The sequence below is a fragment of the Mus caroli genome, unplaced genomic scaffold (genome assembly GCF_978045245.1).
Source record: "Mus caroli unplaced genomic scaffold, Mus_caroli_1 scaffold_10, whole genome shotgun sequence".
In the NCBI taxonomy this organism is placed as follows: Eukaryota; Metazoa; Chordata; class Mammalia; order Rodentia; family Muridae; genus Mus; species Mus caroli.
Window position 1 is genome coordinate 57,950,809 of NW_028227265.1, and position 25,600 is coordinate 57,976,408.

The 25,600-nt window shown below is 53.4% G+C and overlaps 2 protein-coding genes across 5 annotated transcripts; one reads left to right on the top strand and one right to left on the bottom strand.

The window, feature by feature from the left end:
- Positions 1–617: 617 nt before the first annotated feature.
- On the bottom strand, positions 618–19,006 carry Slc27a1 (solute carrier family 27 member 1). Of its 3 annotated transcripts, XM_085843841.1 has the most exons (15): positions 18,830–19,006; positions 18,447–18,537; positions 17,568–17,684; positions 16,990–17,157; positions 8,382–8,776; positions 8,111–8,272; positions 7,965–8,034; positions 7,465–7,556; positions 7,290–7,399; positions 3,592–3,801; positions 3,373–3,499; positions 3,149–3,286; positions 2,913–3,077; positions 2,432–2,578; positions 618–2,019 (listed from the first exon to the last, which is right to left on the bottom strand). In XM_085843841.1, exons 3-15 carry the CDS (start codon positions 17,597–17,599, stop codon positions 1,862–1,864), a joined length of 1,974 nt encoding a protein of 657 aa, XP_085699967.1. In that variant the 5' UTR covers positions 17,600–17,684; positions 18,447–18,537; positions 18,830–19,006; the 3' UTR covers positions 618–1,861. The 3 variants fall into 3 exon arrangements, with proteins under 3 accessions (XP_085699967.1, XP_029336680.1, XP_021026574.1); XM_029480820.2 differs by lacking the exon at positions 17,568–17,684; XM_021170915.3 differs by lacking the exons at positions 17,568–17,684; positions 18,447–18,537; positions 18,830–19,006 and adding an exon at positions 18,038–18,244.
- Positions 19,007–21,626: 2,620 nt separating this feature from the next.
- Nxnl1 (nucleoredoxin like 1) lies at positions 21,627–25,283 on the top strand. 2 transcript variants are annotated; one of them, XM_021169247.2, is made up of 2 exons: positions 21,627–21,952; positions 24,956–25,283. In XM_021169247.2, the coding sequence occupies exons 1-2, from the start codon at positions 21,627–21,629 to the stop codon at positions 25,281–25,283; spliced, it is 654 nt and encodes a 217-aa protein (XP_021024906.1). The 2 variants fall into 2 exon arrangements, with proteins under 2 accessions (XP_021024906.1, XP_085700408.1); XM_085844282.1 differs by lacking the exon at positions 24,956–25,283 and adding an exon at positions 22,898–22,931.
- Positions 25,284–25,600: the final 317 nt, after the last annotated feature.

Sequence of the window (25,600 nt, forward strand, 5' to 3'; positions counted from 1 at the left end):
TTTTCTAATTTTTTTGCTTGTTTTGTTTGTATATTTTGTTTTTCCAGACCATTTCTCTGTGTAGCCCTGGTTGTCCTGGAACTCGTTATGTAGACAAGGTTTATCTTGAACTCACAGAAAGAGTTCTGCCTCATCAGTGCTGCGATTAAAGGGATGTGTCAGGGCTGGAGAGATGGCTCAGCAGTTAAGAGCACTGACTGCTCTTCCAGACACCAGACAGAAGTCCTGAGTTCAATTCCCAGCAACCACATGGTGGCTCACAACCATCTGTAATGGGATCTGATGCCCTCTTCTGGTGCGTCTGAAGAGAGCAACAGTGTACTCATATACATAAATCTTTTTAAAAATTTAAAAGGCTAAATAAGCCATGGGGAGCAAGCTAGTAAGCAACACCTTCCATGTCCTCTGCATCAGCTCCTGCCTCCAGGTTCCCACCCTAGCTTCCCTCAATGGGTTGTGATTCACAGTATGTAAACCAAGTAAACCCTTTCCTCTCCAAGCTGCTTTGGTCATTGTGTTTCATCTCAGCAATAGAAACCCTAACCGGGACAAACCATGGGTGTCCTGCTGCAGTCTGCTCAGGTGCGACTTACAGAAACGCTGTGCTCTGGCAGGTGTTGAGGCTCAGCACATTTATTTTTTAAAACCAACAAGGAAGTTAACACTCACATGTGGTTGCCTGCTGGCAGCCTGTAGCTGCTCTGTCCACATCCTTCATGCCCTTGAAGATGAAGGCAGGCAGAGGCTCAGCTTGGTGACTGAGGTGAGTCACCAAGGATCTGAATGGGGACCACAGGAGCCAGAAGGGTAGACCTCAAATGTTATAGGTCTGGGCTATCTGCACTAGTACAGTGTGGAAGCATGCCCAGGACTGCCACCGGGTGGGGTGCCCAATAGAACACAACCACCTTCCTGGGTTTCTCCAAGCTTTGCCAGGGTGAGGGCTTCCAGAGACTATGCCTGGGGACCCCTGAATTGACACATGTGGGTAGAGCCAACACTAGCCACATCCAAGTGATCAGAGTCAGTTCTGGAAGCTTTTAGGATATGAGGGGTAAGTGGAGACTCAGAAGACTCTTAGGGACACTAGTGCATAAGTGTCATCAGTCTGAGAATGTAGAATGGTACCCAGAGACAGTGGGGTGGGGAGTCTGAGGCCAGCTTGGCCTCCACAGTGAGACCCTATCTCAAAACAAAACAAAAATACAAAACAGCCTGGCGGTGGTGGCACACGCCTTTAATCCCAGCACTTGGGAGGCAGTGGGAGGAAGATTTCTGAGTTTGAGGCCAGCCTGGTCTACAGAGTGAGTTCCAGGACAGCCAGGGCTATACAGAGAAACCCTGTCTCGAAAAACAAACAAACAAAAAAAAACAACAAAAAAAAAAACAACCAATATTTTCAGTTGATTAGGGGTCAGTGGGAGACTGCGTGTGTCTCCCAGCTGACATGAGGGTGTGCTTGCTACCAACCCTCAGCAGGGACAGCAGCTATATGGGCCCCCACTTGCTCCACAGGGGAACCGTGGATGAACCTAAGGCACAATAGGAAAGGGAGGTGGGTACCAGTGTGGGTCACAGCCTGCAGCCTGTACCCCTGGACACTGGTCCAACTGCAGGACACAGCAGCCAACATGTGTTTGTGGGGCTCCTGCTGGGTAGGGAGAAAAGAGATGGAGAAAAAGATCAAGGCAGAGGCAAAATGGATGCATAGTGGGAAGTAGGAGAGGGGCCCCAGCCACTCAGGTTCCATTTTCCTACTCTCACAGGTGCTGCTGTCCATGTGGCCAGGCAGGAGAAGCACCTGAAGAGGGGTGTCAGGCTCCCAGGTCTCAGGAGTCCAGGCCCAGCCCACTCTCCAGGCTCAGAGTGAGAAGTCGCCTGCGCAAATGCGGGCATGGACTCTCTCATCCAGGGGTAGATAGCGTCCCTGCTTCAGGTCTAGAAAGAAGAGCTTGTCTGAGGTCTGACGGGGGTCAAAGCCTTCACGCTGCAGCCGGGTCTTCTGGATCTTGAAGGTGCCTGGACGGTGGGGAGGACAGAGGTATGTACCCTGAAGCAACCCTCTGCACAGGGCTCCTTTCAGCAGTGGGCACCTCCCTGTGAACACCCTTCAGTTCCCAAGACAGGAAGAAAATACCAGCTCTTGGGCCAGAGGCAAGCCTGGCCATATAGCCTCGTTGTGCTAGCAAATGAAGTTTCATCTGCACACAAAGAGGTATCTTGGGTTTTTGTTATAAGCAGATATTATTGTTCTTGTTTTCATAGAAACGGGGTCTTGCTCTGCAGTCCCTACTGTGGAGGCACATGCCTGAAATCTAGCCCTTAGAGGCAAGCAGATCTCCAGTGTTTCAGGGCAGGTGGCTGTTGGCCCACATTTACACAGGCAAGTGAGGGACAAAGAAGTAAATGGCTCCCTGGACAGGTTCTGTACCTGTGGTATCCACCTGGGGCAGAAGACGCAGGAAGATGGGCCGAGCATAGGATGCAAGAACCTTCTGCAATTCCTGGTACATTGAGTTAGGGTCCAACTGGCTGTGGGGATCTGCGATGGCTGCCATGCCAGCTTTACCCTCCACTCCTGCAAAAGAGAACTCAGCTGAGAACACCCTGCTCACCTGAAGTTAGTCCTGGTCATTACTCTCTGACCTCCCAACTGGGAGGTCACTAGTCCTGGTAATATCCATTTTATGGGGGGGGTCCTGTTTCCAGCCTTCTGATCCTGAGAAGGGGTCCCCCAGACTGAGGTTCAATATTAGGAATGTGGATGGATTCCCAACCCAGTGCCCACCCAGTCAGCAGCAACACAGTTCTCCACCTTGTGCATGGCCCACCGGTACTGTACCTGCAGGTCCCTTCTGGATGGACTCCATGGGGCTCCTGCACACCACAACCACCCTGTGTCCCCAGCTTGCCTGGCACAGCCACCCCATACACAGCCACGTCCGTCTGGCCCAGTAGGCGGCTCAGCACGGCTTCCACCTCCGTGGTGGACACGTTCTCCCCGCGCCAGCGGAAGGTGTCCCCGCTGCGGTCACGGAAATACATGTAGCCCAGCTCGTCCATCACTAGCACGTCACCTGCAGGGGAGAGGGGCAGTTGGGACCGGGTTTCGCAGTCTGAAGGCCAGCCCAGCCACGAGGATCCGCACCTGAGAGGTAGGCACTATCGCCCTTTCGGAAAACGCTGTGGGCAATCTTCTTGTTGGTGGCGCTGTCACTAACATAACCATCGAAACGCCGCAGAGGGTCCTGCTGGTTGATCTGGCCCACGAGAAGGCCGGGTTCCCCTGGAGGAGGTGACACTCAGGCTGAGTGGGTGCGGGGGCCGTAGGGTCTCTAGCTCCCCGAGGCACCAGGCAAGGGCCACGCTCACCGGGCTGGCACGGGATGCAGAGGCCCTCGGAGTCCCGCAGTGGCTCCATCGTGTCCTCATTGACCTTGACCAGACGGATGGGGTACACATGCGTGAGGATACGGCTGTTGAAGCCGCAGGAGCCGACCTAGGGTGAATACGGCGGCGGTGAGGGCGGCCTGAAGGCTCTCGTGTAGTAGGTGCCCGACAGGCGCCCGCCTGCACCCCACAGGCGCGAACCTTGCCGTCCATGTTGGCAATGCTGCAGTTGCACTCGGTGGCGCCGTAGAACTCGCCGATCTGCGGCACACCGAAGCGCTGCGTGAACTCCTCCCAGATGGCTGGCCGCAGCCCGTTACCCACGGCCAGGCGCACTCGGTGCCGCTGCTCCACGTCGCGAACCGGCTGCCTCAGCAGGTAGCGGCAGATTTCACCTATGTACTGCACTACCTGCGGGTGGCCGGGGCCAGGACTCAGGTGAGGCCCAATAAGAAGCAGGGCTCAGGGATGGGTGGGACCTGACCAGGGATGGAATAGCCTGGCCACCATCTAAGTCATGGGGTGGGCACAAGAGCAGTGCTGGGCCAAGGAGAATCAGCACTAAGGAGTTTTTGTTTGTTTGTTTGTTTGTTTGTTTAAGATTTATTTATTATTATATCTAAGTACACTGTAGCTGTCTTCAGACGCACCAGAAGAGGGCATCAGATCTCATTATGGATGGTTGTGAGCCACCATGTGGTTGCTGGGATTTGAACTCTGGACCTTCAGAAGAGCAGTCGGTGCTCTTAACCACTGAGCCCTCTCTCCAGCCCAACGAGTTTTTTAAGGTGCTAGATACAGAACCAAGGGCTATATGCTAAGCAAGCATTCACCACACCCCTTTTATGCTTTTTGAGACAGGGTGGTCTTTATGCAGCCTAGGCTGTCCAGAAACTTATCTTCCTGCCTCAGTCTTCTAAATAGGTGACAGGTGAGTATGTCATGCTGGGTGAGTGTCCAGTCTAGGGTTCCTCTTGCCTCAGCCTCCCAACTATCTGCAGTCACAGGTGTTAGCCTCCATGCTAACACCTCCTTTCCCCACCACTGAAGGGGAAACTAAGGAGAAAAGCCAGCCATATAAAATGGAAGGCTGAGGACATGACACTAGGACCAAATCGGTGCATAGCCTTGGCTACATAGCAAGTTCCATGCCAGTCAGTACATGAGTCTGTCTCCAAAAAGGAGGAGGGAAGAAGGGGAAAAGAGGGAAGGGAGGGAGGGATAGAGAGAGCACCTTCCTAGGTCACACTGCATGAAGCATTCACCATGCAGCACCCCCATGTTTGTGACTGAAAAGCCCTGTCTTTTAGAAAGTATAGACTTAAGGTTTGGGTTCTGGTCTCTGAACTAACTAAGACCTTGCCTAACTCAGGACTGCTCTCCAGCTTTATCTGCAAGTTAGTGTCACATGCCTAGGATTCAACACTCAAGAGACAGAGGCAGGAGGATCATGGGTCCAGGATATCCTGACTGCCAAGTAAGAACCTGTCTCAAGAACTAAGCAAAGCCCAATCTACCAGGTCCACAGCCACAGCCCAGAAAGCCACCTCTGTTCTCTGGTGCCTTGTTGAACAAAGGTTTCAGAGCTCTGCCCCTCACTCTACCTCACTCCACACCCCGAGGCCCCTCACCCTGGTAGCCCTCACCTTAGCACTTCTCTGGCCCACAGGATTTTCATTACCACATAAATTGACAGAAAGGGCTTTGAAGGCACTGAAGGCAGTGCACAGTTCCCACATAGCAGTGAAGTCTAAACAAAAGGACCTGGTGCCATAGGCATCTGTGACCCAGAGGTACACTCCACCACAGGCAGCTGGATAATACAGGTCCAGCATGGTATGCCACTGTGGTAGTCAGGAGGTAGATGCAGATATATATATATACACACATATACACACACATATATATATTTATATATACACACACACATATGTATATACAGAGACACACGAGAGAGAGAGAGAGAGAGAGAGAGAAAAACGAACAAACAAAAAAAGTAAGGTGGAAAAAGGTAGACACCTGACATCACACCAGCCCCCACATGAACAAAATGAAGAACAGAGAAGTGGCCATCCTGGGCTCAGTGTGTCCTATAGTACAGGCTGGTCTCATTGTCCACATCCTAGGTTCCAGAGTAGAGAGAAGTTGTTTTTTAAAGCCAGCATGCCTTCCCTGAGCCAAAAGACCCTGTGTGTGTGACCTGGCAACATGAAGTACACCAGCTGGTAGGGATGGAATGTTCTGGAACTAGACATAGGTGATAGTTGTACAGCATGCAGCATCCAGGGTAAACCCAGGATCCCCACCTGAGTTGTTTGTTTTGTTTTTGTTTTTTCGAGACAGGGTTTCTCTGTGTAGCCCTAGCTGTCCTGGAAATCACTCTGTAGACCAGGCTGGCCTCAAACTCAGAAATCCCCCTGCCTCCGCCTCCCAAGTGCTGGGATTAAAGGTGTGCACCACCACTGCCCAGTTCCCCACCTGAGTTTTAGTATGAAGTCAACTGACAATGGCAGTGTGCTGGGGGCTGCTAGGGATCGATTCCAGGGCCTTAAACACGTTGGGCTAAGCTCTGTGCTGACCTGCTACCACCTGGCTCCTCTGTCTTTTTCTCAAGTGACTATAGTGTTTCAAAGTCAAATTAGAACTTCTCCCAAGACAGATGTAAAATCCTGCAACACTGGCAGAGGACAGGGGCCTCCAGCACTACTGAGCAGGCTATGTGATCTGGATAAGTCCTGCCTGCCACACACTGGGCCTGCCTGTCAACTGCTGATGCCTCTAGATCCCCCACACACCCAGCTCTTTCCTCCTCTGATCCAGCAGTCCCGCACCTCAGCTGGGGAAGAGTGGGAGTTTAATTCTGCCAGTCAGATGTGCCAGGGATCAGGGAGGGTGCTTGCTCAGGACCTGCTTGTGCTCTAGGCACTCTGGCCACAATACCCTGCCTGTGCTTAACTGCTTACCTAGGCCTTTCCCTCCCCACAGAGCTGATCCTACCCATGGCCTCTAGTCCCATCAGAAGGACCCCAAGCACTGTGCAGGCAGCACCTGGAGGGATTCAGGGTACCCAGCCTCCATCTCAGCTGCCTCAGTTTCACTGACTATAAAACAGGTACAATCTTTAGTGATGCTGTAGAAGGTTCCAAAGAATTTACACAGAAAGCCTTTAGCACTGCAGGGACACAGGCTGGTCCCGTCCTCACTGGGACAGAGACCCCAAGATCAAGGTGGGCAGGCAGGCAGAGTGGGCAAGGCTAACTAGATGGGGCAATCTAGTTAGAGCATGGCCTGGTCTGGTAGCAAACAACCTGGATGGGAGAACTGGTACCTGTGCAGGCAAGACCCAGTCTGCCTAGAGTTAGTGTGGCCTTGCAAGGAGAGGTGGTAACTAAGCACAATGGATGGGACTTGGCCAGAAGAGACAAGGGATTAGCCTGGTACAGCAAGGCCAGAGGAGCAGTGACAAGATATCTGGCCTGGGAAGCCATACCTTGGTTGGCTGAGGTGGTGTGGGGCCTAAGGGAAAGGCAGGGCCTAGCCAAGAGGGTGGAATTGGCTAAGCAGGAGTGATCCAGGTCAGGTGAGGCATGGCTGAGCTGGAGGGGTGGTGCTTGGTAAGTCAGGGGAACAGAAAGCAGTCTGGCAAGGAAGCAAGCTTAAGGTAAGGTCTGGGTGGAACAAGAGAGTGAAGTAAGGTGGAGCCAAAACGGAGGGGCGTGGTCAGAAAAAGAGGGCACGCCCTGAAGGCAGGTACTGAGTCTCGTTGGGATCAGCCATACAGAAAGAGCCCCTCCATGAGGGCGTAGCCAGAAGAGGGGCGTGTTCCTGATCCAGTCTGAGCGCAGGGGCTGCTGTACCCTTGGTATGGTGGGAGGAGCCCGAGAGCACGCGGGGCCTACCGTGCAATTGTACTTGACACAGTCATCCCAGAAGCGGCTGGCGGAGAACTTCTTGCGCAGTACCACCGTCAACCCGTAGATGACGCACTGCCCCACACCCATGATGTTCCCTAGAGAGAGGGCAGCGGTGAGGGTCGCTGAGGGATTCCGTCCACTCCCCTGGGGGCCCACATACCTGCAGAGTGGTAGAGTGGCAGGCAGTCATAGAGCACATCGGCGGCACGCATGCTGTAGGAATGGTGGCCAAAGGCAGCAATGCGGTAGTACCTGCAGGGAGAGGAAAGTCACTGGCAGAGATCTAGAGGTGGCCCGTCTGGGTCAGAGTCTTCTGCTCTAGAGAGGACTTGAGCCCTCTGGGAGGCTGCCTGAGGGTGCAGCAAATGAAAAGGTTCCAAGACTTAAAAGAGCATAGTTGGCTGGGGGCCAGAGAGGACTAAGTATGACTCAGTAGAGGCAAAGCAGAATGGTCACGGGCTTTAGGATATAAAACCCTCAAAGATGCTAGCCAATGCGGGGCAGGGGGGGGGGGGGGGGGCGCGGGGGTGGAGCAGGAGCTAGGTGATGCTCCACCAGAAGGGGAGGAGGAGAAAAAGGCCATGGGGGACAGGAGGACAGGGGGACAGGTTCCAGCATAGGCAGGCCATGGGGAAGGGAGGGCCCTAGGACCCTGCTTACCTGCTGTGCACCACAATGGCAGCCTTAGGAAGCCCGGTGGTCCCAGAAGTATAGATGTAAAACAGACGATCTGCACAAGAAGCAGGAGTCAGGCTCCAGGAGGGCAGAGGACACGGGGGACAGATGTCAGAGACCCCTCCACTTACCATCCATGCCCTTGCCTGGGGCTTGTGCCAGGGGTGTGGTGGGCGCCTCAGCAAGCATGGGGTCCAGGAGCTGCGTGTCAGGCAGGATGCTCTCAGGCCCCAGATCTCCAGAGCAGAACTTGAGGAGGCTCTTCCCCAGCTGCTCGCTCACCTCCGCCACCGCTGTGGTGACAGAGGCTCAGGGTCACAGTCATGAAGCACCCCTGGCCAGCATCTCCCTATCCCTGAGGTCCCTAGGTCCCCACCCCCCCTGGTATCCACCAGGTCTCACCCGCTGCCATCTCCCCGCCATAAATGAGGGCCTTGGCAGCTGATGTGCCCAGGCAGAAGGCCAGGGGCTCCCGCCTTAGGTTGACATTGAGAAGCGCAGCCACCACACCGGCCTTGGCCAGGCCCAGCCACAGTCCCACGAACTCTGGCCGGCCCTCCAGGAACATAGCCACCACATCGCCTGGTGCAAAGCCCAGCTGGCGGAACAGGTTGGCTACAGCATTGGAGTAGGTGTCCAGCTGTGCAAAGGTCCAGCATATACCACTACTCGCGTCCACCAGCGCCAGGCGCTCTGGTTGTCGCCGGGCCACAGCCTGGAAGATGCGCGGGATCGTGTCTCCTGCTCGCCGGTGTCGTCGCAGCTCTAGCCGCACACGAATCAGAACGGAGAGGCCACTGCAGAGACGGAGACAGGGCCACTGTCCAGAGCTGCCTGTAGCCTCGGGGGCCCCAGGACAGCTGAGGTCCAGTAAGGGGTCCTTTAATGGCTGATATCTTAGGGCAGGGAGCATTAATCAACCAGACAGGAAGCTATGAATCCCCAACACCAGCCTGTCTACCACATGAGAATTAGTCACCAAGTAGTTGTCCCTAAGTGGCCTGGTGCCCAGAATTTCAATTGTCAGATTCTCTTTTGTGCTCTGTGATGTTGTATACATGCTTAGCAGGCAATCTACTACCACACCCCCAGCCTCTCACTGGGGAATTCTATTCAGGGGCTCCACCCCTGAGCCAGACCCCCAGCCCCTCACTTGAGGATTCTAGGCAGGAGAGTTACCACCTCAGCTCCTCTAAGGAGGATTCTAGGCAGGGGCTCCACCCCTGAGTCACCAGCCTGCTTTTTACTTTTGAGTCAGGGTCTCCCTAACTGCCCTCTAACCTAGAGCTTGCACTCCTGCCTCATCATCTGGAACATCTGGGTTGACAGGCGTGGTTATCAGGAAGGTCTCCAAACTCATCCTTGTTCCTCATCTCTTGTCCTTTGAGTATTGTACCCCATCTTCAGAGGACACTGGGAATGGTGAGCAAACCTGCCAGTGCCTTGGCCTCCCACTTGATAGCTCCTTGCTAGCCCAGGCTAGCCTTGAACTCACAGCAACCCTGTCTCAGGCTAGAGAACCCCAGCAGTTTCCTTTCTTCCTTCATCCAGTCCTCCCTCACCCACCTCAGGCTGCCCAACTGTATTCTGCTCTGAAGACCGATCACAGCCCTCTGGGAGAGCACCACAGTGCTTAGCACTGGGCAGAATTGGAGGTGATGGGAGGGGTGACAACAGTCAAGAACTCTTTGACAGTGGGGACTGTGGGAGAGGTGGGTGGCTTCCACTCAGCTGGCACAAAGGTCCTAGGGTAGGGAGATGGAGCCAGGACACATAGGAGACTAATCTACCAACTGAGCCCCAGATTCTATTGTATTTCCCCAAATAGCTAACATCTCCTGTGTGCCTGGGTGAAACTGAGAGAGGACAAAAAATGCCTTGTGCCATCCCCATCCCAGCTGTGTCCTATTGCTCCATACTACAGACACACCCAGAACTATTTGCCCCAGTTCCTTTCTTTGCACAGGCTCAGCAGTCATACTCTCCCTCAGCATCTGCCCTCCTCCCCCAGACCTCTGTTCAGCTGTTCCATGCTCAGAAAACACCCCAAGAGCCCTGGAAGTGCTATCCCTGCCTTGGTATCTCTCCCCTGGCACTCACAACCTTCTAAGCCCATGGCCTGCCGCTGACTCACTTCCTGTCCTGTCCTGTTTCCTGGAGGAAAAGAGCAGGAGATGGGGGCCACCCAGTGCCTGTCATCTAACCATCCAGGAAGCAGAGGCAATGGGAGTAGAAGCATGAGACTAGACTCTACTCTGCAACAGCACTCAAACAAAACAAAACAAAATAGGGCTGGAGAGATGGCTCAGCAGGTAAGAGCACTGGCTTCTCTTTGAGAGAACTTGTGATTAATTCCCAGCAACCACATGGCAGTTCCAAAACACATGTAGCTGTGGTTTCTGTTGCAAAACCGTCCTCTGCCTTCTGCAGGCACTAGACATGCACATGGTACACACATACATGCAGGCAAAACTTCTATGCACATGAAAACTAAAATAAAAAAATAAAACATTAAGTAAAAAAATTTTCTTCTTCTTTTTTTTTTTGGTTTTTGGTTTTTTCGAGACAGGGTTTCTCTGTATAGGCCTGGCTATCCTGGAACTCACTTTGTAGACCAGGCTGGCCTCGAACTCAGAAATCCGCCTGCTTCTGCCTCCCTAGTGCTGGGGTTAAAGGCGTGTGCCACCACTGTCTGAGTCCTTTTAGTTTTAAATTTATTTTTACAGGCTGGAGAAATGGCTTAGAAGTTAAGAGAGTGCTGGGCAGTGGTGGCACATGCCTTTAATCCCAGCACTTGGGAGGCAGAGGCAGGCAGATTTCTGAGTTCGAGGCCAGCCTGGTCTACAGAGTGAGTTCCAGGACAGCCAGGGCTACACAGAGAAAACCTGTCTCAAAAAACTAAAAGTGGTGCACGCCTTTAATCCCAGCACTTGGGAGGCAGAGGCAGGCGGATTAGCCTGATCTACAGAGTGAGTTCCAGGACAGCCAGGGCAACACCTATCTCGAAAAACAAAACAAAACAAAAACAAAAAACAAAAAAAACTAAAAATGAATTAAAAAAAAAAAGGGCAAAGAAGCCAGGAAAGCATTTTAGAAGATTGCCTGAGGTCCAAGGCTGGCCCTCTTGGAGCAGTACCGGCCACAAATAATCCTAGAGGGAAGGGAGACTCCAGTGTCTGGGTGGCAGGTCAGCCAGGAAACCTGCTGCCCTCAAAAACAGCTGCCCCAGGGTTTGGAGGATTATCAAAGATAAAGACCAGCACAAGGGTTATGCTGAGGACTTTGAGGTGGTCGGTACACTAGGAGAGGGACTTGGGCCCTGAGAACTGATAAATGTCATCAGTAAGGTAGCTGGTTTTCATTAAAGCAGAAAATCATGAGTTCAAAGTCAGCCTGGGCTACATATACAGCAATTGTGAGGCTAACCCAGGCTACAGGAGACAGGGTCTCCTTAAAAATCTTGCCTCAAAAAATATTAGTACAATGTAAAAGGCTTTATATTTAGGAAAAAATTCAGACATTGTCTCACTGTGAGGCTGGCTGTCCTAGAACTTGCTATATAGGCCAGGCTGACCTAAAAAAAAAATTGGCCTGTCTCTGCCTCCCAAGTGATGGGATTAAAGGTATACAGATTGTTCTCATACTTCCACAAGTGCACATGCGCTCACAGGAGCACACACACAAGGGCACCTGTGCTCACACAGGAGCACACACACAAGGGTACCTGTGCTCACACAGGAGCACACACACAAGGGCACCTGTGCTCACAGGAGCACACACACAAGGGCACCTGTGCTCACACAGGAGCACACACACAAGGGCACCTGTGCTCACAGGAGCACACACACAAGGGCACCTGTGCTCACAGGAGCACACACACAAGGGCACCTGTGCTCACAGGAGCACACACACAAGGGTATCTGTGCTCACAGGAGCACACACACAAGGGCACCTGTGCTCACAGGAGCACACACACAAGGGCACCTGTGCTCACACAGGAGCACACACACAAGGGTACCTGTGCTCACAGGAGCACACACACAAGGGCACCTGTGCTCACAGGAGCACACACACAAGGGCACCTGTGCTCACACAGGAGCACACACACAAGGGCACCTGTGCTCACAGGAGCACACACACAAGGGCACCTGTGCTCACAGGAGCACACACACAAGGGCACCTGTGCTCACAGGAGCACACACACAAGGGTACCTGTGCTCACAGGAGCACACACACAAGGGCACCTGTGCTCACAGGAGCACACACACAAGGGCACCTGTGCTCACAGGAGCACACACACAAGGGCACCTGTGCTCACACAGGAGCACACACACAAGTGCACATGCGCTCACAGGAGCACACACACAAGGGCACCTGTGCTCACAGGAGCACACACACAAGGGCACCTGTGCTCACAGGAGCACACACACAAGGGCACCTGTGCTCACAGGAGCACACACACAAGGGCACCTGTGCTCACAGGAGCACACACACAAGGGCACCTGTGCTCACAGGAGCACACACACAAGGGCACCTGTGCTCACAGGAGCACACACACAAGGGCACCTGTGCTCACAGGAGCACACACACAAGGGCACCTGTGCTCACAGGAGCACACACACAAGGGCACCTGTGCTCACAGGAGCACACACACAAGGGTACCTGTGCTCACAGGAGCACACACACAAGGGCACTTGTGCTCACAGGAGCACACACACAAGGGCGCATGCGCTCACACGGGAGCACACAGAGTAAGTGAGGAGTATAAAGCAGCCAGGGCTTTCACTGCTCTGACTCAGCATGTTACAATGTCACATTCCACCCTGTCACTCAGAGGCCAGCTGTGATGGGACACACTAACACCTCTGTTAACCCAGGATTATTTCCTGATAGTTACAAAATGAGAATTTTAACTTTTAATTTTTGCTGTGTTTTGTTTTGTTTTGAAGATGAGGTTTCTCATATAGCCCTGGCTGTCCTGAAACTTGTTCTGTAGACCAGGCTGGCCTCAAACCTATAGATATCCACCTGCCTGTGTCCCCCGCCCTCCCTCCCCCAGTGCTGGGATTAAAGGCGTATGAAACCACATCCAGCTAGTTTCATCACTGTATTCATCCATTCATTGTGTGTGTGAAAACCAGAGGATGACTTGTGCGAAGGAGTTCTCTCCTCCACCTGAGTGCCCTGGGAATGGAACTCGGGTACCACGGCTTGCAGGCAAGCCTCCTGAGCTACTCATTCTTCTCATGAACCCAAAGAGCAGCACATCAGAGACACCTACTCCTGAGGGTCCATGACTCCACCCCTTCCTGCTCCAGCTCAGTAATGTGCACCAACGCTGCTTTCCACCCCTGAGGGCTGTGTCTGTCACAGACACACTCCTGCATGGTGAGAATGTGCTGGAAAGAAGCCAAGGACATACTGTCGTATTCACTGCAATGCAGACAAGCTGCCAGAACACGGTGACTGCCCGGGAGCTAGGCTCCCATGGCCCAGCTGCCCATGTGGGGTAAGTAAGGCGAGTGTGAAGAAGACATAGGTTGGTAGGTGGATGAGCAAGCATCCTGAGCTGAGCTGATGGCACTCACCTGCCATCACAGGACCTGTGGGTTCAGGTCCACCTCAACTGCATAGCAAGACCCTGCCCTAAAACAAAACTGGGGGCTGAGGAGACAGCTCAGCGGTGCCCAGCACCCATATAGTGGCTGACAAACATCTGTAACTCCAGTTCCAGGAGATCCCATACGTCCTCCAGTCCTCTCTGGACATCAGGAATGTACATGGTGCACATAAAATGTATGTGAAACACCTACTCTTATGAAATAATAAATTTTAAGCAACCATTTTAAAAATTGGTTTTTCATGCTCATCCTGGGGTTAAAGTCTGACAACTTGGGGCTCAAGCCTGTATCTTTTAGGGTGTTTATGTTCTGGGCCCCTCAACAGCGAGTCCCTGGGGGGAGGTCCCTGAGATCCCAGGAACCATGGTCAAGGACCAAAATAAAAAGCCGGGCAGTGGTGGCACACGCCTTTAATTCCAGCACTCGGGAGGCAGAGGCAGGCGGATTTCTAAGTTCCAGGCCAGCCTGATCTACAAAGTGAGTTCCAGGGCAGCCAGGGCTACACAGAGAAACCCTGTCTCGAACCTCCCCCCCTTAAATAATAATAATAAAAACAAACAAACAAACAAAAAACAGAGTAACTAAGAAAAACAAACACCACCACCAAAAACCAAAAATGGGATGGTCCAGGCAAAGTCGTTTAGCCCCAGCATTTATTAAACACCCAGTATAAACATACCAGTGCTGTGCTCTGTCTACAGTCTCCCAACTGGGGACTTGACAGACAAGCTGATGGCTCAGAGATCTGAGTTATCAGAGATGAGGTCTCACACACAGTAAGGACAGGATGAGTCAGAACTGAGAAAAGCTCACTCAAGACCCTCCATGGTTCACCACAGTACAGATGCTAATAGCGCCCCAACAGCTGTTCAATGAAAGTATGCTGCTCAAGGATCTAAATCAGAAAATAAGAGGACTGCCTAAGGTTCACAGTCAGATCTCAGGTTTCTACCCCACTCAGTGTGCTCTCAGCACGTAGTCTTGACCACTTACTGTATGACCACCAGCTATGCTTAGAGCTCCACTAACTGCCCCAGGAACCCATGAAGATGAGGGAAGGGGGTTAGTTTAGTAGACAGGGCTGCAGGAAGCTCTTCTGGAAGCTGCAGATGGGAACCAGGCCACGGCTGGTGGGTCTGTGAGGCAGGCCAGGCTCCAGCAACACTGTGGGCCTGTCAGGGCCCTTCCCTCCACCTTGCCTCTCATCAGCAGGCCCATGCCAGCAGGCAGAGATCCGGTGTTTTGTCCCTACTACATGTTCTGGCACCCAGGTTGGCAGCTGCTCAAGCCACCCCCACACCAAGTACAAAGACACCTCTGTCCAGCCTGGCCCTTCCCAGGGCCTCTCCCGCCTCCAGCTTCTTTCATCCAGAGCCCCAGAACTCAAGCCTGCAGCAAAGTCTCTTGAGAGACTCGGCAGGGTTTGGCAGATGCTCCTGTACAGCAGGTGAACTGGACACAGCAGGGCGGGGATGTCTAGCACTGGAAGGCCGAGGCAAGAAAGTTGAGAGTTTAAAGCCATCTTGGGCTCTGGGGAGATCCAGGTTCAAAAACATTAACAACAACAACAACAAAAGACAAGGAGGGCTCATCAGTTAAAAGTGCTGGCTACTCTTCTGAGAGCCGGGGTTCAATTCCCAGCACCCACAGGGCAACTCACAGCTCTCAGTGACTCCAGTTTCAAAGGATCTGACACCCTCACTCAGACATACATGCAGGAAAAACACCAATGCACATGAAATAAAAATAATTTAAAAAACCCAACAAAACAAAACAACAAAGACAAAGAGAAAAGACAATTCCAAAAGTGAAGGCTGTTCACAGCAGCCAGCCAGGTTTGCAGTCACACTGCCACACCTGCCAATGGCCTCCTGTCATACTGGGTGAGTTATACACCCATGCTCTGCTTTATTCTGCTCATTAAAACATGTGTGAGGGCTTGTATGTGTGTATGTGCACACATGGGCACAGGAGCCTGCAGTGGACAGAAGATGGCGGCAGATGACCTGGAACTAGAGCTTGGTGGTGAGCCGGACCCAGGCCCTCTGGAGTAGCATCAAGCCTTCTAGGTGCTGAGCTATCTCAACAAGTGGACTACACTCATTTTAACACTGCCACTGGCCCGTTAATCCCAGAACCTGAGGCAGGAGGATCTCAAGTTCCAGATCAGCCTGGGCAAGAAAGACAAGACAGAGGAATGGGGAGAAACACAGAAATGAGAAAAGGAAGAAATGGGAAACTGAATTTCATGAAAGCCTGTCTCCCAAGGTAAAGCAAAGACTGAGCCTGGGTTCAGTGGGCAGATTGCAAAAAGTCCTGTGCTACACCCTGGCACAGCAGCAACCTCATGTGTCACCCTAGTACAAGGGAGATAAAGGGAGAGGATTGGGAGTTCCAGGCCAGCCTGGCCTCCATGAAGAGTTCTAGGCCAGCCCATTTCCCAAAACAAGACCTGGAGTCCTTGGGAGCAACTGTCACTCCTCACAGTGTCATCTCTGACCACATGACTAATTTGCTTGAAATGAAGTTTCTTTGCTTCTTTAGGAGAAGAAAAAACAAAAAGAAAGAGAGAAAGAGAGAAAGAAAGAGAATCCAGGAAGCAAAGGCAGGTGAGACCACTAAAAAAAAAAAAAAAAAAGCTCAGAGCCGGTAAGTCTGTGACCCCTCCGCCATTCCACACCATTCTGCTCTGCCCCCACCCCCATAAACCTGTTTCCTCACTCTTAACAATGCCCAGTCTGCCTCCCTGAAGATCTGTGAAGGCACCCAGATGGTCCCACAAGGGTTGACCTGAGATTTTGAATTCCAGCAACACTAAGGTTACCCCAGAAGCCTCCATGTTCCCTGCACACCCTGACTCCTCAGAGACGCTGTGCATACAGTGTGCATACATAGAGACCGTCCCTCCGACCCTGAATAATAGCCAAAGTTCCACACTCACATGTTATCTGAGGGGCCAACACTCTACAGATTCTTTAGACACCCTAGTCCTGTAGATTCCGCAAGGTGCTCCTTCACGCCCAAACCTGTTCATTCCAAGAATCTGGACAGTGGGTCACCCCACTAATCCCACAGAAGCCTCTCACAGTCTACACCGCGCCACCGGAACCCCCAGTTCTCTCAATACCCACCAGCTACCCACTCTAACGGTGGCAAACGACCACTCTAACAGCACACCAAGTCCCAATCATGTACTCAATTCCCCCCAGAGTTCTGTCTTCTGCAGGACCCTGCAGAGCCCTCCAGTCAGTCATTCCACCTTCTGGCCTCAGCCCAGACAATAAAACCAAATTCAGGCCATAAGGGGACCCTCACACCACCCTGCAAGACTCTGGCTCGCCCGAGGGACATGCATCCACGACCCCTAAATTTCAACTCCATCTACTTACAAGAGGTCTCGCCTCGCCGTCTTGCAGACGATACGCAGAAAGCGCCAGCCGCCGCCACCCACGTACACACAGAACGCCGCCGCCGCGCTCCAGGTCCACGGAAGTCCCAGAAACCAAAGCAGCGCCAGTGAGGCCACAGAGGCTGTTCCTGCTCCAGGAGCCCGCATCCTGCGGAGCACACAGCTGAGACCGCAGGTACCGCCTCCCACCTAGTCCTGACCCCGCCCAGGTCACGTCACAGACCCTGGCCGCGTTCTTTTTCCACACTGTAGCCTAAACCCAAAAGCTTTTACTACAAGCCTGGCCCCGCCCCCAGCGTGTACCTTAGTATCAGGTCCCGCCCCGCCGCCGCTGAGCTAAGCAACAGGAAAGCCAAATCCTACCAGTTTACTTAACATTGCCCGCCTCAAGGCCTGGGATTGGCTACTTCCATATCAATCTTTACCCTCCGCCCATCAAAGCCAGACCCCCCCCCCTTTCCCCAAGCGCTGACCACGTGGCTAGACACCCCCACAGTCAAGCTCCACCCCTGAGCTTCAGCCCTCCAAGCCTGGGGTCGCCTAGTAACCCGCACACACCTAGGCCCCTCGCAGCCAATGGTCCAGGCCATGCCCTAATGTCGCCTCATCCCTCCTCTGTGTCTCAAAATTCACTTGTTATCCTCATGCTTATCCGGCCTCAGAGGCTGGGTGTTCCTACAAGGACAGCCTCCATCATCCCCCTCATCATTAGGCCACGCCCCAACGAGGCCTCTTTCTCCGCCCACATTGCGAGCCTCAAATCAAAGTCGGGCAACCTGATCGAGGCTCCTCCTCCAGATGAAGGCCTGTGACCCCACCCCCCTAGCTCACAGGTGATCACTCTACCCTCAAATCCCTCCCTACACGTGAAGCCTTTGACCCCGCCCTCAGAAGTCCCAACATTCCGCCCCCATCCGCACCTCCGCAGTGACCCGGGCCACGCGCCAGGTGATACCTATGGCTCCGCCCACAGGCGCGGGCCCGCCCACAGTCCCGAGACTATCTGGCATTCGGGACCCAGATTCTACCTGAGCCTCCCGCGCCGCCTCCAGGCTTCGTCAGTCACTGTTCACGGAGAGGCCCGGTCCGTGCGGCCCACCTAGTCCCGCCCCAAACCTTCCAATCCGCGGCCAAAAGCTCTCAGCCCCTCAACCCGGCTCCGCACCGGCCGACCCCCTTCCGGAAGGCTTAGACCATCGAGAAGAACCGCGGGCCAGAGAGCCCGCAACCCAACGAGACTCTCAAGCTAGAGCGGCTAGCTCAGGGTACCTACGAGTCTCCACGGCAACCAAGCGGTGAAAACAAGCAGGTGCTGAAGGCGGGGCTATGGCTCCAGGGGTGTGGCTCCGTCCTGCTAAATCCCAGAAATTCTGCAAGATCCCCATCCCTGCGCCCAGGACCCACTCCCGCCCAGCGCCTGCCTGTGCTGGAGCTTGCCTGATCCAACTTGTCCTAGATCCAAGCCCCGAGGCTTCTCAGCATTCCAGACTCCGAGAAAGTCGAAATTCACACCCGGGGATGGAGAGAGCTGCAAAGGCAGCTCTTTGAGATAAGGAGCCCCCAAATCCCAATTCTACCTCCCAAACCTTAACAAGTCACATCCCAGAACCCCTGGGCGCACATCAGCTCCCATCCTCCCTCAACATGACCCTTTCTTGCACGCCAGGAGCTCCCCCAAGGGACCGTACCGCACCCCAGAATCTCTTGTTGCTCCCCAAAGGCAAGAGCCCCCTCGAGCCATGTTAGCATTCCAGAATCCTAAGCGCCTATCCAGAGGCGCCCCAATCCCTAGCCTCCTGCTGGGGTGCCCCCACCCTTACTGTCAAGATGATCTTCTGAGGCTTAGAGATCCCTGGCCCTTGCTGCTCCCTCGCAGGTTCTCACAGAAGTCTGGACTGGGAAGTTCTGAGCTCAGGCCTAGCTGGTGGGTCCCTTCAGGGGATGAGCCCTTTGCAGAGTCCTGGGCGCTTTTCACAGCGCCCCTGAGTGCCTCTGCCCTGTCCCTCCCTCCCAACCACCCTCCCACGCCCCCCTGCCCACCCTGCGGACTTGCTTGTTTTCTGTCCCGCTTGGCCGACCTTCCCACAGCTCTCCTTGGGAAGAAGCCAGCCAGGGCCTGCTTCCAGCGCCACTCGAAGGCCAAGGCTGGGCAAGTGCGGCCCCACCCCCACCCGCAGCTGCCATTGGTCTCAGAGAGGTGGGTGGGATGGGGGGGGGGGGGTGATGAAGATCTCGGCCCAGCCAGCCAGGGGTCAACAAGAACCCTCTAGACCAGCCCTCTCCCACTCTACTCCAGTTTTACAGGTAAAGACACTGAATGCTGCAGCCAGCTCCCCCAGCTGGGATTCAGCCCTGCTGCCTGCCCTCCTACTTGCTCACTGCCTCCTCCTGTTTCGATGTTCCTGGAACATCTCCTGTGCCCTTTGCCCCACTTCCTCCTCTCCCCAGCTCGTGCCCTCTACTCCCTTCCTCTTTCTTCTCGCCCCCCTTCTCCTAGTTTATAGAGTGCTAAGTTTAAGCTCTTAGGCTTAGGTTTAGGGCTCTTGACCCCTCATCAGATTCTCTGCACCTGCTCCCCATCCTTGCTCCCCAAAATCTGAAAGGTTGATGGCAGGCTGACTAGCTGGCTCTGCAGGTAAAGGCAATTGCTGCCAAATCTGAGGACTTCTGCTCGAACCCCAGGACCCACATGGTGAAAGAGAACTCCCAAGAGTTGTTTTCTGACTTCCACACACAGCACATCATACGTTTGTACACACATGTACATACATACAAAGAAATGAAAATAAAGGCTGGTGGCTTGCCTCTAAGCCCCATTTTAGGAAAGGAAGAGGCTTGTGAGGCTGAGGAAGCCTGAGCTATAAAGCTAGACAGTTCCTGACTGGGAAAGCTGAAGGTGTGGAAGAAGAGCCGCAGTTGGTAGAATGCTTGCCCAGAAAGCAGGAAATCCTGGGGTCCTGCCTTTGCCCCATAAACAAGGCAGGGGTGGGAACTGCAAGGTCAACACTGGCTGCATAGCAGGTGGAGATTGCAGCTAGACGCAGAGACCTGGGAGAGGGAAGGAAGGCTCCTGTAGTGACACCTTTAAAGCTAGCACAGTCAGCACTCCTGACTAACCCCAGAGCTGACACCCCAGCAGAGTGGCCTTTATCATCCGCTTGAAACTGATGGAGATAGCTGAGCACGCCCAGGACTGAAGAGAGGGCTCAGCTGGTAAAGGCACTTGCTGTCAAGCCTGGTGACATGAGTTCAATGCCCAGGACGTAGTGAAAGTAGAAAAACAATGCCAGCATGTTTTCCTCTCCTCACCATAAGAGCATTGTGCATGTGTGACCTCCTACCATAAACATGTTAAAACAGTGGGACATGCTCAGGGATGGGAGTCCACAGGACCATGCTTTGGAAATGACACCTGTGTTCCTTCCTGTGGCAGAAAATGAAGATTTCTGCAGTCTTCTGGTCTCCTCTGTGCTTACTGTCTTTGCAGACACCAGGATTCACACCCTAGTACAGCAGGAGGATCAGGGTCAACCTTGGCTACATAGAGAATCTGAGGAGAGCATGGGCTGCAAGAAGCCCTCTCTCGAAGACAAGGCCTGACAGTACTAGTGCATGCCTATAATCCCAGCACTTAGGAGCCAGAAGCAGGTGGATCTCTGAATTCAAGGTCAGCCCAGGTTACAGAGTGAGTTCCAGGACAGCCAGGGCTACACGGAGACCCTGTCTCCAAAAACAACAACAAAAATAAAAACAAAAGTTCTTTAAATTGTATGGGAGCATGTCTGTGATGGTTTGTATATCCTTGGACCAGGGAGTGGCACCATCTGAAGGTGTGGCCTTGTTGGAATAGGTGTGACCTGGTTAGAATGGGTGTGTCACTGAGGATGTGGGCATAAGATCCTCACCCTAGTTGCCTGGAAGTCAGTCTTCCACTAGCAGCCTTTGGATTAAGACATAGAACTCTCAGCTCCTCCTGTGCCATGCCTGCCTGGATACTGCCATGCTCCCACCTTGATGATAATGGACTGAACCTCTGAACCTGTAAGCCAGCCCCAATTAAATGTTTTTTTATAAGACTTGCCTTGGTCATGGTGTCTGTTTACAGCAGTAAAATCCTAACTAAGACAATGTCCAAGGTAGTTGAGCGCAAGTACCTTGAGTGGCACACCTTGGAAGTAAGGGGACACACTTACTGGAGTTTATTGTTTTGTTTTGTTTTTCTCTGTTGTGAACAGCAGAAGCCAGGCCCTGAGCCATGCCTCCTGCTCACTGGGGTATTCTAGGCAGGGGCCCCAGTTGCAGCAATGCCCCAGTTCCTCTCTTTTTTGTCATATCTCAGGATGTCCTGGGTCTTGCAGTGATCCTTCTGCCTCAGTGCTAGGCTCACAGACTCTGTTTTGTTACTATCTTGCAGCAGTGTTGCTCTGTTGAAAGTTCATGAGGCCTCCCTCCCCTACCCCCCCCCCCCCAATTCTGGCTCTGTAGAGGTCAGCAGGAGGATCTAACCAGGCTAATCTGGTTTCTGAAGGTATTATTCTTGGGGGCCCTGAGAATCAGCAGGCTCCAGGCCACATCGGATCCCTCTCTTAAGTCCCCAGCTCCTTGCATGCTGCTACCATGGCATCTCTCTTCTCTGGCCGCATCTTGATCAGGAACAACAGCGACCAGGATGAAGTGGAGACAGAGGCAGAGCTGAGCCGTAGGTTAGAGAATCGTCTGGTGCTGCTGTTCTTCGGTGCGGGCGCCTGTCCCCAGTGCCAGGCCTTTGCCCCAGTCCTCAAAGACTTCTTCGTGCGGCTCACTGATGAGTTCTACGTGCTGCGGGCAGCACAGCTGGCCCTGGTCTATGTGTCCCAGGACCCTACACAGGAGCAACAGGACCTCTTCCTCAGGGACATGCCTGAAAAGTGGCTCTTCCTGCCGTTCCATGATGAACTGAGGAGGTGAGGCCCCAGGGAAGACCAGGGAGGGCTTCCTGGAGAAGGCATTTCCCTGGAGGTTTACTGTCCCAGTACTACTTGTGCATAAAGAGGTGTTTTCCTCCACCACCACCCCTGGGGGGGGGGGTGTACCATCCCTCTTCCATCACAGCCCAATGAAGCAGACAGATAGGAAGCAAAGGCTCAAAAAAACACAGGTAGTCTCACAGGCCTGCCATCCTAATACTTGGAAATGAGACAAGAGGATTGCTACAAGCTCAAGGCTAGATCTAAAAACAAGAGGTGGGGACTGTAGCTCAGTTCCTGGAGTGCTGGTCCTGAATCCCCAGCATTGCATAAACCTGACATGGGGTGCACACCTGCAGTCTCAACCCAAGGAAGGCATAACTATCAGGAGTTTGAGGCTAACCTGGACTACATAGGGTGGCCCTGCCCCCAAATCAATAAAATCCCTAAGAAAAGTAAAAATAAGACAGGAGACCCCATTGCAGAAGCTGTAGGACTCCAGGGGCACAGCTTTGAAGAGAGTCTCAAAGCTGGCCCCACAGCACCCTGGAAAGGAGAATTTAGTCATTCCTGGGGCTTCAGAGAGACACCTGCAGGGAGGATGGGAGCCATTGTAGGTAACAGAGTTGGGGTGGGGGGGAGGAGTCACACTGTGCTTCGGCTCATAGAGTCTAGAGCCTGCATCTGTTTTAGAGCTTTCATTTTGTGGCTAAGGTGAGCTACTGTGTGACAGGGTCTCCTGTAGCCCTCGCTGGCTTCCAACTGACTATGAAGTAAAGGCTGGCCCTGAATTCCTGATCCTCCTGTCTGCCTCTCAAGTGCTGGGATGATAATCACCACACCTGGCATTTCTTACATTTACTTTTGTTTGGTGTGTGTGTGTGATTGCACTGCCCATATGTGCAGGTGCATGGCAGTGTGTGTTCTCTGGGTCTCACACAGGGTGCCAGTAGCTAGCTCCAGGGTCTCTCAGTGACATCACCCTCCCAGCATTTGGGTTGTTGGGACCAGAACTCCATTCCTTGGCCTTGGACAGCAAGTGTTCAACCCTCTGAGCCGTCTTCTAACCTTTCTTTTTTTTTTCTTTCTTTCTTTTTTTTTTTTTTTTTTTTTTTTTGGTTTTTCGAGACAGGGTTTCTCTGTGTAGCCCTGGCTGTCCTGGAACTCCCTCTGTAGACCAGGCTGGCCTCAAACTCAGAAATCCGCCTGCCTCTGCCTCCCAAGTGCTGGGATTAAAGGCGTGTGCCACCACGCCCGGCTTCTTCTAACCTTTCTAGTACTGACTTAGAGCAATGCCCCTACCTTAGCCCTCTAAGTGCTGGATGGCAGGCATGAACCACCGCCACACCCAGTTTCTCCTTTGTCCTACCAGTAATAAAAATCAAAGGCTGTGACTCAAGACCCTGAGTTCTCTCCCAGTTCTGAGAAAGACTATGTAACAACATCTGAACACACAACCTCCAGAAGTCCACTGAGTCCAAGTGTGTCCCCATGAGGGCTGGGATCTGCCCTGAGACCCGGGGGGGTGGGGTGCGGGGGTGGGGAGGGAAGCTGTGGAGTTTACCAACTTCCTGACCTTTCACCCATTTCATTGACTTTCTTCTTTCTTGCTCAAGTTTGAAGTTCCTGATCATGAGGGGCCCCATTCCACTGGTCATGATCAGAGTTGGGACAGCCACTCACTGCCCTGTGCAGATGTAGATTCCTTCACCCCACAAACGAGCAGCATTTCTATCCCCAGGGAAGAAATACCAACTAGGAAGATCATAGAGGAACCTTCAATGGGGGCCACAGTTCATGCTCCCTGATCCTGGTGTGGTGTGCAGGCTTCTCATTCAAGCACTTGGGAGGCTGATTTTTGACGATCAGGAATTTAAGGCCATCCTTGTCACATAGAGAGACCCTGAGAGGGAGGGGACTACATAAGACTGGAGATGTGACTCAGAAGTCAAGAACACCGGCTGCTCTTTCAGACGACCTGGGTTCAGTTCCCAGCACCCAGGTTGAGACAGGTAACTGCAGTTCTGGGGTGCTGCCGCCATCTCCTGGTGTGTGCTGGTACTGCACGTGGGTGCACAGACTTGTGTGGAAGCACACACACAGAAATGGATGGTAGAGTGCTTGTGTGGTGCTGGGTTCTAACCACAGTCCCACCCACATAAATCAGCCTTGGAGGTGCACACTCATCATCCCAACATGCAGGAGGTGGAGGCAAAATTAGGAGTTCAAAATCACCCTTTTCTATCTAACCAGCCTGGGCTACAAAAACTAACCAAGAATCATAGGTTAAATCCTGGGAAGCAGAGATGAGCAGATTTCTGAGTTCGAAGTCAGCCTGGTGTACAGAGTGAGATCCAGGACAGCCAAGGCTACACAGAGAAACCCTGTCTCAGAAGAGAGAGAGAGAGAGAGAGAGAGAGAGAGAGAGAGAGAATCCGTTTTTGATCGTGGAGGGCACCAAGTGGGTGGATTCTGGCTTAGCTGTGAGTGGGGTCCAGGGTCTACTGGAGATGCCGACAGCTGCTCGGTGTTCTCAGAACAGTAAAACCCCTGTCCCTGCCCATTCAGGGCATATGTGCGATGCCAGCTGTACCCCAGTTAAGATCTCCCCAGGGTCTTCCCACATACTCTGTTTGGAACACTCTTTCCACAGTTCTTCCGCTCCCCACTTAATCCCATAAGGTTTCAGTTCAAACATCACGCCCACGGAGAGGCCCTTTTTGCTCAGTTTGACAATCTTTCCACACACAATTCTCAAACATTCCTCAGCTGACCTCGCTGTTTGAAATCGCTGCCCCTAGGACCTCCCTCTTCACGTTGACAGACGCAAAACAATACAGATACCTACCGCAAGTGGACACAGAAAGTGGGAGGCGGCGCGGCCTGGGCCGGTGCCCCGGGCCTGGGGGTGCCCGCGAGTCCTCGGGCGACTCCTGTCGGCCATCGGAGGCAGCGCGCGCACCGGGAATGGAGGGAGGCTGACCAGCGCTCTCTCCGCAGGTACCTCGGGCGCCAGTTCTCTGTCCGTCAACTGCCAGCGGTTGTGGTACTCAAGCCTGGTGGGGATGTGCTGACAAGCGACGCCACGGAGGAGATCCAGCGTCTGGGACCCGCCTGCTTTGCCAACTGGCAGGAGGCCGCAGAGCTCCTGGACCGCAGCTTCCTGCAACCGGAGGATTTGGATGAGCCTGCGCGGCGCAGCATCACCGAGCCTCTGCGCCGTCGCAAGTACCGAGTAGACCGGGATGTCGGCCGGGAGCGGGGCCGAAACGGCCGCGACTCTGGTGACCCCCAGGGGGACGCGGGTGCAAGGGCGGAGCTCTGGTGACTCCCAGGGTGGCAGTGGGGACGGAGTTCTGGTGACCCACAAAGTACCCGGGTGCAGGGACGGAGGTCTGGTGACCCCCTCTCCGCAAGGTACCCGGGTGCAGTGGTGGAACGTTGGTGACCTCCAGAGGAACTCGGTGTAGGGGCAAGGCTCAGATTATCCTTGTCCTCTTCCAAGTTCAGTATGTTCCCTAAACAGCAGCTCAGGGTGGCCTTGAACTCACCATTCTCATGCCTCAGTGGAAGAGTAGCTGGAATGACAGCCAAAAAGAGACAAGAGGTTTCTTTCCCAGATCTCCTCTAGTCTTTGAAAGAACA